This window comes from Cygnus atratus, chromosome 3 (genome assembly GCF_013377495.2).
Source record: "Cygnus atratus isolate AKBS03 ecotype Queensland, Australia chromosome 3, CAtr_DNAZoo_HiC_assembly, whole genome shotgun sequence".
NCBI classification, from domain to species: Eukaryota; Metazoa; Chordata; class Aves; order Anseriformes; family Anatidae; genus Cygnus; species Cygnus atratus.
This window is the reverse complement of record NC_066364.1, coordinates 64,565,106-64,576,254: the sequence shown is the minus strand read 5'-3', so window position 1 is coordinate 64,576,254 and position 11,149 is coordinate 64,565,106. Positions and strand designations below refer to the sequence as shown.

Sequence of the window (11,149 nt, the reverse complement as noted above, 5' to 3'; positions counted from 1 at the left end):
TCAGCAGAGCTCACACCTGCATTTTACAAATGATGAGTTTTCATGATGACCCTGTAAAGTAAGTCCTGTTGTCATTAAGTCCCTGTCCCTGATGGCTGAACTGCAGTAGGGAAGTGAAGTGCCCAGGCTGGAGGGAGTCAGTAACAGACCCTGAAGGTACAGGGAGAGCAGAGGTGGATTTCTCCTGGCTTTTTTTGAGCTCTTCAGCTGAATTAATTTCTTATTGTTTGGACACGTACACATAGTTCTAATTAAGAAATATTTTATTTGAGAATTTTTATAACATATTGTTATATATTATTGTGTTATTACATAACATCACTTCTTTAAAAACAGAGTAGCATTTTAAAATCGGAGTGTTCTCCTTTTCAGTCAGTTTATTTTTTAAACTTCACTCATCTTCAGCAACGAAAATCTCACCACCCAATGTAACTTTATCAGATAATCCATTTCCAGCCTGTCCAGTCCTTGGATACTCAAGAACTAGTTGGCACTTGCAAAGTGTGTGCCTACATTTGCTTGCAGACATTAAACCGTTGCCATTAGTTTTGCAAAAAAAAAATATATATATATACAAAAACATTTCTCTGAATCTTGGCTATTCCACCCCCTTTCTTTTTAAATATTCTAAGCATAAGTTGATCTGGCGGCACATCTTTATGCTACAAAATCTCAGGTCTTCGGGTAGTCAAAGAACAGAGGGCACCTGCTGCCCTTTAGCAGTGAGCAGCTGCCCACACTGCAGCCCCCTCTGCACATCCCACCTCGCAATCGTGATGCAAGATGGAACCTTTACCTGGTAAGTGTCTCATCTTTTCCATGCATAACAGCTACAAGCTTGTCTTTTTTTTTTTTCTTCATCTTCTTTAAGGAAAAAAAAAAAAAAAAAAAAAAAGAGAGTAGCTCCTCTAAAAGGAAAGAGGAAGGCAGAAATTTCACAGAATCTCAGTCCTGCCCCATGATGCTGCTTCCTGCCTGTGAATTTCCACCTGCTGTCGCGCGCTATATAAGGCAGCACACGTGGGGTAGAACTGTTTAGTCGCCTCCGTCTGTCCAAGGGATTAGTAGCAGCGGGGAGTGATGCTGTCTCTCCTTTCCTCGGCAGTTCGCGGGAGGTGAAGGAGCTCTGGCGGGACTCACTCCTTGGGTAAGTAAAGCCCAGGGATTAACAAGCGGTGTCGGGGTGAAGCCGGTGGGGTGCTCCAGATGCAGCTGTACAGAGACACACACAAAAATATGGGTGGGGCAGAGGCACCCACCACGAAGTGCAGCTCCTAGGCAGAGCTGCCTGGCTTGCTCAGCCTTGTGCTTGCACATTAACAACAACCTCACACAGCTGTCACTGCCTGATCGTTTTTTTGCATGGATTAAAAATGGAAAGTCACTTTTTTTTTTTGGATTTAATAAAGAGGCGCGCAGAGCACAGGACTGGATGCCTTACAAAGAAGGGCTTTCAGCGAGTGCTGCTTTACGATTGACTGGGGTGGGATGTCTTGCTAGTTCGGGATCATACTGAATTGCCAGCCTGGCTTGCAGGGAAGAAAGGAAAGAAGGGTGCAGTTTTACAAAGCTCTTTGTCCCTTCCTTTTTCAATAAACAGGCAAACAAAAGGACCTAAGGAAACCAGAGCGTCCAGAGCTCCCCTGATTAAACTCCTCATGAAAGTGTTAAGCAGCTGTAATACTGTGAGTGTCTTTATTTTTTCAGCTCTGTCAACAGAGTGACTTTGAAAAGCCCTGATTCTAAACTGTAGCATTAAATTACTCACGCACGGTCTTTGTTTTCTTGCCTAGTCAAAGACACTAAATGCTGGCAACATGGAGAGTTTGATCGAGTGCCCGTCAGAGGTAAGCAGCCTCTCCAGTCCCCCAGGTCTTCTCCAAAGGGGTGGCTGCTGGGGGAGCGCGGTGGGTACGGGGCAGGGAGAGCAGGCAGAGCACTTCGAAGGTGGATGTGTGCAGAAGAGCCCTAGGCTCCCAGGCAGTTTTGGGTAGGATCCTGACAGGCTCTGAAGCCACCGAGACAGCAGCCCCCTCCTCACTGGAGGAGCTGGGGAGGAAATGCCCAGCAGCAGGGGGAGGATGGAGAAGGATGGGCTGTCCAGCTTGTTTCCAGCTTCTCTGGGTCAAACAGCAGCCTGAAAGAGCACTGGGGTTGTGAGTAGCTGGGCAGGTCCAGGGGGGCTGGCTGCAGCATCAGCCCTTGCCACCACCACCACAGTTGGGCAGTGAGGCAGTGTCACAGCTGGGCCCAGGGGTCGTTCAGCAGGTGTCTGGCTTGCTCTGGTTGCTCCCTGGAGCCTCTCATGTTTTTCTGTGCGGCTGCAGCAGCTCGCTCACGGCCCTCGTGTAACCCCGGCATGCTTCTTGCAGGCTGATGCCAAGAAATGTCCCCTGTTGGGACCAGCAGACACCGAGGATGGACTTTGCCACTTGGCTGGTGAGTTTTAAAAACAGAGGAACTGCTTTCTTATACAAAATGCTTGCAAGCTGGTGCTTCTGCAGAACTGCCCGCTCCACCTCCCCCGGCACAGCTCAAGCCCTCGGCGCTGTCCAGGGGGCGGCTCAGCCCCAGCGTGCCGCCGCATGCGGGCGACCTCTCTCCCTTATGCTCCATGGCGGATGGCAGTGCTGGGTGCCAGCGTATCCCTATTCCGTGCTCCTCGGAGCCAAGTCTAATTGTGTTCAGCAGCATCAGAAAGGAAACGTGCTGCTTTCTGCCACGAGCATCGCCGCTGGGGCGTGGGCCTGCCGGTGAGCGCCGCTACCAGCGGTTACGCTCCAGAGCAAATAAACCCTCCTGGCAGCAGCGACCGCCTGCGCTTGTTTTATCTCACCCTGCAAAACCTCAGCACCTGCAAAACAATCTGGAGGAGAACATTAGCAGGGCGGATCTGGAACAAGCTTGCATGCCACACCATTTCTCAGGAGTGTCAGAAGCAAGGGTTTTATATGACTCTACCATTGGGTTACTTTCTCACAGCCTTTAACCCTTGACTATTGAGGACTTGTGCTAAGCCACAAATACAAGTCCTGAGAACTTGTATAATTTCATTTTGGAGTAGAAGGCAAGTCCTTTAGAGTAAATTTGCAGAGGGCAATGCTTTTAGAAAACTTTCTAGCAGAAAGATTCTACTGATAGGAAAAAAGCACAGCTCTTACCAATGCAACTGTCATCTCCAAATTCCTAGCACGCCCTCCTCTTTAAGGTGCAGATGCAAAACCCATGCTATGAGATTTGTGACCCTGAAGCCAATGAGGCCCAACAGTGATGCTCCCATCCTCTGGAGCAAGTATCACCATCCAGTGGCTGGCTGGCAGGGGGCAAGCTCTAGCAGGGCCACTGTCATCGCAGCACTGCTACTCTGGAGCTGGCAGAGCAGGAGCCATGTGTTGCCATTGCGGACTGTGGAAGAGGCTGAAAAGCACGAGTCCCTAGTTCCACCCATGCCCTTATACTGGGCACGGTCATGTCTGCATAGTGAGAATTGTTGCCATTACAAGCTGCCCAAGTAACATATCTACCTAAGATAGTTATCACAGAAACCTCTGCAGTACCAAAAATCTCTATAAACATCAAATATTTGCTGTTATTGCTGTGCCTTTTATGTCCCCGTTCTCTAAGAGGAAATAGTGACTAGAGCGCCAAAAAAAAAAAACACCAAAAACAACAAAAAAGCAACAGGAAAGGTGGTGTCCTTAGAGGGATGGTCACAGCCCCACAGTTTAGGCAGTGGTTTCCTTAGCAACAACTTGGTTGTCTTTCAGTTTAATTTGAGGTGTTGTTTCGACATACATCTCTGCTCTTCATGCTGCATCACACAGCGCTGCACACAGATGAAAGGCAGCATAATTGCATAGTTCTGTTTTTTTTAAAAAAAAATGTTTTTTGTTTGTTTGTTTTCCTTTTGCTTGCAGCAGATGGAATGAAGAAAAGAAAGAAGGTGATATCGTGGCCGTTCGCTCTGAGACGAACCTCTACCAGTGGGGATTCCCCTGGGCAGCTGGACTCTGGCCTCAAGATCGCTCTGTTTGGCCAGCCTCTGGCAATTATTTGTGGGGAAGATGACACGCTGCCCCAGCCAGTCCAGGTAGGCGATCCTGGCGGTACATTTATCATACTTCTGGCTTCCAGCGGGAGGTGGGATCCCCAACACTTGTGCTGCAGTGCTCAGGAGATGAGTGATTTTGGTGTTTCCCCTCCATACACACTTCTGAGAAGCTCAGGGCCCATCCCAGATGTAGAAAGAGTTAGGTCTGTGGGTTTTGTCCACCCCATGCAACTTTCACTGGAAGTAATGTTGAGTGGAGACAACGCAGGACCAGGAATAGGTGAAGTAGATCTGCTGCTTAGTATAAACATCTGTGATTTTACAGAAGTCATGGAAATGAATGTCTCAGCATCATAAAAATCCAGAGATTTCTGTATTTTCCCAAAAACTTGTTCAGCTATGGACTGCCACTGATAAATAACTACAAACTATCTTCTAGTTAAAAAATGATCTTGTGACAGTTCTCTCACTGAGATGGTTTTTCCAATTTTCCAGGCTTCTAAGCAATATTTGCTAGGCATTCACCCTGGCTTGGGAGGGAGGGAATTTGAGCCCAGGCTTGAGCCACCTCTTGTTTTCTTCTGGAAGGAAACAGGGATGACTCCAGTATAATCTGCTTGGAGACAGAACTAGATGTTGACTTGTGTAAAGCAGAGTGTACCTCCAGCCAAAATTTTTCTTCTGCTTCTAAAGGAGTGTTCACCTGCTAAAGGACCTTTCTTCACGCACAGTAACAGTTCTCCCAACCCTGTCTGTTTCTTTCCTGCAGGATCTCCTCGCTATATTGTATATGAAAGGACCTTCCACTGAAGGGATATTCAGAAAAGCTGCCAATGAGAAAGCACGAAAAGAGTTGAAGGAGGACCTAAACAAAGGCGAGAACGTTGATTTGAAAAGCAAACCTGTGCATCTGCTGGCAGTGGTCTTGAAGGTGAGTTGCTCTGACTTTCTGCTGTGGGTGACATAGCTAATCTGCACAGGCACATAGCTAATCTGCACAGGCACATGTTGCAATTTGGTTTAGGTGGAGCTCCAGGGTAAAAAACAGAGTGAAACCAAATGAAAAGTTTCCGACATGGGAAAGTTTGGCATTTCCCTTTTCTGCTGGCTTTTCAGCTCCACTTCTTCTGCCACTGATTTCCTGTATGCCCACAGGAAACTTGTTTCATTCTCCTCCTCAGCAAGGAATAGTGAGCTTTAGGGGTAAACAAAAAGCAGAAAAGAGCCAGGACCTCTTAGTGTATTGATGCAAGTGTACTCAGCATGTACTCATGAAGCCCGCTGCTCCCCAGTGGTGATGGTCACCTTAGGGAGCAGCCAGCTCCTGCTCCTAGTGAGCCCAAGTTGCGGTGATGCTGTCTATGTGCACAGGGGAAAATGTCCAAAGCCTCATCTATATCTCTTGGCCTTGCAGGACTTCCTCCGAAATATTCCCTCCAAGCTCCTGTCAGCCGACCTGTATGAGAAGTGGATGCTAGCACTGGAGAAGCCAAGCAAGCAGGAAAAAATTGAAGAATTGAGAGAGTAAGTGTTGTAACCAGCATGTTTTGCAACCAGCCTCCTCTGGAAATTGAGCTTCATTTAAAGTCCTGTGGTGCTGCTCAGCTTCCCTGTGAGGCTGGCTCAGAGGCCAAGTGGCACTGGCAGGCACTCTCACAGCAACACCTCCTGAAGGCGTTTGGGCTCTCCGTAGTTATCGAGCAGCCCGGCAGGAGGGACAGATGGCAGTGAACGTGGTCACCATGCAGGGGGACGGGCACTGAGGAGAGCCGGCAGGCCTGCTGGCTGTGAGGTCGGGCACGTGGGGCCACCTCTGTGTTGTGCTCCTCAGACAGAGCTGAGGTGGAGGCTGGCCAGAGGGCTGTGAGAGCCGTGGCACTACCACAGGCCTTTCACGTGCCGTCAGGAAGACTCTGGTGACACCTCCTGACGCCACCTCAGCTGCTCAGCGGCACGGACGCTGTGACGCTGCCCTTCAGTCGGGATCTTGCAGTGCGAGGCCTTGTAATTAACCGCACGCAGCTGCCGTTGGGGATTTCTCAATGGTGCTTCTGCTCAGCAGTGAAAGAAGCGCACGCGTTCCTCTTTCTGGAGGAAGCGTCGTCTGCCTGAGTTTAATTGAGACTGGCTCAAATAAAGAAGTAGCGGCCCCCGCACCACCGATTAATGTCGCATTGTGTTTGTGCTCACTTAGGGTGGCCGACAAACTGCCCAGACCAAACCTCGTCTTGCTCAAGCACTTGCTCTCCGTGCTGCACCGCATCAGCCAAAACGCCGCCAGCAGCAGGATGGACTCCAACAACCTCGCCATCTGCGTTGGCCCAAACATGCTGGGCCCGGGGACGGACAGCACGCTGCCACTGGAGGTGCAGAAGGAGATGAACGACAAGGTATGTTGGGACAGATCTGAGCCGTGCACAGGGATCCCACTGCCAGTGCAAAAGCCACACAAAACAAAACCGCACCGCTGAGAGGCGGGGGTGCCCCATGTGCCGGGTGTCTGTAGTGTGACAGGCCAGGCTTCCCCTCCTCTGAGCACAAGCAGAGGTTGCCCTTTAGGCCCCTGCGCTGCACCACAGCTCCTGGGCACCTCACACCCAGAGAGCAAGGGGCACCCTGGGGGCACCGCCACCTGCACGCCCTCTGGCTGATGGAGTTCAGCTTGTATCGGGGCAGGCCACACTGGGTGCAGCATCAGGCCTCGTGCTGTAGTGTGGACTCAGTCTCTGACTAGGCAAGGATTTTGGCAGTTCACCATCCTTCTCTGTGCTGCCTTTCATCTTACATTAGGCAGGAACAGGAAAAACTACGCAATATGTTTTCAGCCCCTTTGACTGAAATATGGTTTTCTGTGTGCAGGTGACAGTGTTGGTGGAGTTCCTCATAGACAACTGCTCAGAAATATTTGGGGAAGACATTGTCTGGCCCACGAGTGCCTTGACTGAGGAGTCAATGGAGCACACAGACAGCTCCACAGGTGAGAGAACAGACTGAGGGTTATGACAGATGGTGCTGCTGCTCCAATTTCTTTAATTTTATGTAGGAATACATCTGTGGAAACACAGAGAGTTGCAGAGGGTTAAAGACACTATTGTTCTGCACTTCCACAGGAGTATTTTCCAGATAGTTCCCTTTTATTGTCCAATGACCAGTAAAAACTAACAGGTGCTTTGTCCCCACAGAACACCTATGTGCTGCTCATCAGAATGATTCCGCCTATGACAGCCCAGATCCTGAAGCTGAATGCAGCTCCTGTACCTGTGAGGTGGAACATCCCAAAGGGAGAAGCACTGGTGTGAGCAGAAGATACCCAACATGCATGTCTGCCAGTTCACTGACTAGCTGTAAAAATGACATCAGCACGATGGACAGGAGGTACTCAGAGCCAGACCTGTCCTTTCAGAACCGCTTTGAAAGCAGGATAAGGAAACAGAAGCTAAACAAAAGTGAGGACAATTTTCCAGTTCAGCAGAAACAGCAAGGGTTGGAGAATGAGGCACTGGAAAAACGGCTTGCAATCCTACCTTCACAATTATCAACAGACTCTCTACCCAAAACATCCTCCAGTTGCTCCCTGGAGAGCTCTGATGGCTCGGTCTTCACCAGTTCCCCAGTAGTTTCACCCTCTAGTCCCAAAAAAAACTTTTTAAATAGGCCTCAGTCCTTTTGCACCAAGCCCAATGAAGACTGCAGCACACCTCGGCGAGAGATCAAAAAGCACTCCATGTCATTCTCTTTTGCAAACCACAGGAAAACACTAACAAAACCCCTGAGTTGGGGGCCTGGAAAAAATATGGGTTTCCAGAGAGACAGTTTCACGAGGAAAGATCAATTCTCTTGCAGAATTGTCCAGGAAAACAGCCCTGAGGATGACAAACCATTGCCTGTGCCATGTCAGCAAAGACCACGTTTCAGGTCAGCTGATGAAGTCTTCAGAGAGGTAGACCAGAGGAATCCTGGAAGACCACCCTCTTACGAAGAAGCTACTAGAAACTGCCTGGCCACTCATGTTCCCTCCTGCAATCTCACAGTTCAAACTATGAGATTAAAGGTTTCAAACCAGGACACTTTGCTGCCCGATCCATGCAGCAGCTGTGCACAGGGCACAGCCTGTGCAGCTCCAGGGGATCTACCCAGTGACAGAGTTCCTGCAGTGAAGGACTCTGATGGAGAAACTGAAACCCTCAGTGTTACTGTTGGAATAAACTCCCGCGTGAATTTACCTGTGACCCCTGGAGTGTACCGACTGAGAGCCATGTCTGAATCCTATCAAAAGAACAAACACGAGTACGTGGCTCGGAGGTGCAGCCAGCCAATTTTTGAGGTAGACCAAATCCAATATGCGAAGGAATCCTATGTTTAAAGAGCTTATCCCCCCTCTTTGCACTGTGCAGAGTAAATATTGTAAAAACAGATATCTTGCTCATCCTTTGTAAGATTTTACTTTCAAGGGACCAAGAATAAGCTAGCTCCATATGAACTTTTTTTTTTCTTGGAGGCTCTTCTGAACTGTTTGTCAGTTTGACATGTCACATTCATCCACCGTAAGAGGTGGGGTGGGGGGAGACCTGTGTGTATTATTATGTAAAAATATGAGTAAATACGCTGTACATAACCTTTTGTGTTTGAAAACTAGTCTATAGTTGATAAACAGTGTTGTATTTGTATCCATAAAAGGACAATTAAAAGGTAGGCAGGTCCAAAACCTGCACCACCTTCCTTTTCTTCTCTGTATGGTCACAGGCTCTATGCCATGTGTGTATGTCAGGCTGATGCAATGCTTTGCTGATTTTCTGCATTAAGAAGTGGGTTGGCAGTTACCCCAGCAGGGGAAGAGCTCTTCTGTCATCAAGGCCATTTCTACAGTCTTCCCTAAAGCCCTATGTACCTGCTGCCATTCCTTCCTCCTGCTTGCTGGTCATGAGAACAATCCGACCACTAACCAGCATTAGTATTGTGTACTGAGCCTGGGTTTAGAGCCACCGAAGCCCTACAAGGTCATTACGGGCATGTATCAAGTAAGCCTCATGTGGTCTGAGGTGCCTCATGTGGTCTGAGGTGCCTTTATTTGAAAGAAACTGGACGGCTAATCAGAAAGAAAGAACATCTTCAGTTTTGCTTTTATAAGAAAAAAGAAGAAGAAAGAAATCTTGTAAGGAAACATTCTAGATTCCAGCTTTAACTAGTCAAAATTGCAGTTTATTTGTAAAATGAAAAAAAAGAAAAAAAAAAGAAAGAAAAAGAACATCTCCACGTGTTGTCTTTATAACCTTGTAAAAATGACTAGAAGTGCAATGTGTTTTTACATGTAGGAACTTGTTTTGGTTAGCACTTACCTTTATGGCTCAGTAAAGCCTTGAACCAGGAGCTGGCAGACTTTTGTTTTTCTCCTGTGTAACTTCACTACAATAAAACACTTTTCTGCATGACCACCACACTGTCCATTGTCTCCCTTTAAAACGCTCAGGCACTGCAGGTATTCTACCTACTTTTATGCTATTTCATGGCAGTGCAGTTGTGTGTGAATGACATGACATATCTAAGTGGGAAGGAAAGAAACTGACTGGCAGTATCTCTGTTAGTGATGTTGTAAGAGACTGCAGGCTAGATTTTGGGAACAACTTCTTCTGTCAGGAAAACAAGTTACACTGCCATGTAGCAGTAGATGTCATTAAGAAGGAGAGGGAGTTACAAAGAGGTGATGCTGCTCTGAAAGTGGCTGGTTGGAAAACAGTGCACAAGCATCTCAAACAAGGTATTTGCTGTGTGTAGCTGTTCACAAGACAGAGAGAAAAGGGGAAGGGAGTCCCTGGTGTGTCAGGAAAAATGATGCAAGAAGGGCCATATGGGTAGGCTGCAGCTAGAGAATATGCCATGTCACTCAGCCCTTGTAAGCAGTGGCACTCTGCTCCCAAGGAAGCCAAAAGACAGGGCTCTGCTGTGAGTTGCAAGAGGCATTTGTCATTTTCTGGAATCCACAGCTCTTGACTCACAAAATCACAGCATGGCTGAGGTTGGAAGGCACCTCTGGAGGCCATCTGGTCCAACAACCCTGCTCAAGCAGGGCCACCTAGAGCTGCTTGCCCAGGGCTCTGTCCAGATGGCTTTTAAAGATCTCAAAGGATGGAGACTCCACAACTTCTCTGGGCAACCTGTTCCTGTGTTTGACCACTCTCAAAGCAAAAGAATGTTTCCTTGTGTTCCGATGGAATTTCTTGTGTTTTAATTTGTGCCAGTTGCCTCTTGTCCTGTGTCAAACGGGAATGCCAGCTTAGTTTTGTAAAATACACAAGTGTTTTGCTGTTGTGGCAGAATGGGTGTGAGAAAACAATCCACATCCAGTGGAAAGACTCAGAAGGCACTGAACAGAAAACACAAATTTGAAAATACACTTAAACAACAACACAGTCACTTCTTCAGTAGCTGACACATTCTTTTTGACTGTGAAAAAGAAAGGATTCCTGAGAAAACTAAGGATCCCAGAAAGAGGAACTCCTTTCTGGCCCTATAACCACACCAGAAAACCCAGAATAAGCACAGACACTTCACCAGAGAAGAGGAACGTATCCCTTTAGGTCCAAGGAGGTGTCCTAAGACAGACATGACAATCATACTCAGAAAGCTTACCTGGGCTCTAAATACTCGATACACACGGGACTAAATCTTTCAGTTTCTGGGTAAGAAAGTCCATTCAGAACTTGTTTTAGGGCACTTCAACAGAGGGAAAAAAAAGGAAGATGAACATATCAGAGAGGAACTCTACACCTTGTTAACAAACAAGGGTAAAGTAAAGGAGTTTTATAAAAGACTGGCCCAGCCCCCTACACCTTGCTCTTGTATTTCTTCAAGTCCAGGAAATACCATATGATTAAATAAAATCTGAATGTAAACAGATCCCAAAAGAGTTGTATTCCCTCATTAGCAGACACCTTTGGTCTTCCTCCATCTCTGAAAACTTGCCTGTTCAATCAGCACTATTTTCATGTCATGTCCCTTCACACAAGTGATTTCTCCTCTATATAAGCACTTAGGATGCCTCAAAAGGCTAGGATGACACATAAAACAGAGAGCTTTGCTTTAGCACTTACTCATCTGCCT

At 47.5% G+C, this 11,149-nt stretch overlaps 1 protein-coding gene across 3 annotated transcripts; it reads left to right on the top strand.

Moving 5' to 3' along the window:
* Nucleotides 1-1,019: 1,019 nt before the first annotated feature.
* On the top strand, nt 1,020-9,486 carry TAGAP (T cell activation RhoGTPase activating protein). Of its 3 annotated transcripts, none has more exons than XM_050709874.1 (10): nt 1,020-1,147; nt 1,601-1,685; nt 1,794-1,847; nt 2,373-2,439; nt 3,918-4,090; nt 4,821-4,982; nt 5,466-5,575; nt 6,246-6,441; nt 6,911-7,028; nt 7,234-9,486. In XM_050709874.1, exons 2-10 carry the CDS (start codon nt 1,659-1,661, stop codon nt 8,412-8,414), a joined length of 2,088 nt encoding a protein of 695 aa, XP_050565831.1. In that variant the 5' UTR covers nt 1,020-1,147; nt 1,601-1,658; the 3' UTR covers nt 8,415-9,486. The 3 variants fall into 3 exon arrangements, with proteins under 3 accessions (XP_050565831.1, XP_035394574.1, XP_050565832.1); XM_035538681.2 differs by having other exon boundaries at nt 1,040-1,147; nt 3,921-4,090; nt 7,234-9,485; XM_050709875.1 differs by lacking the exon at nt 6,911-7,028 and having other exon boundaries at nt 1,040-1,147; nt 3,921-4,090; nt 7,234-9,258.
* Nucleotides 9,487-11,149: the final 1,663 nt, after the last annotated feature.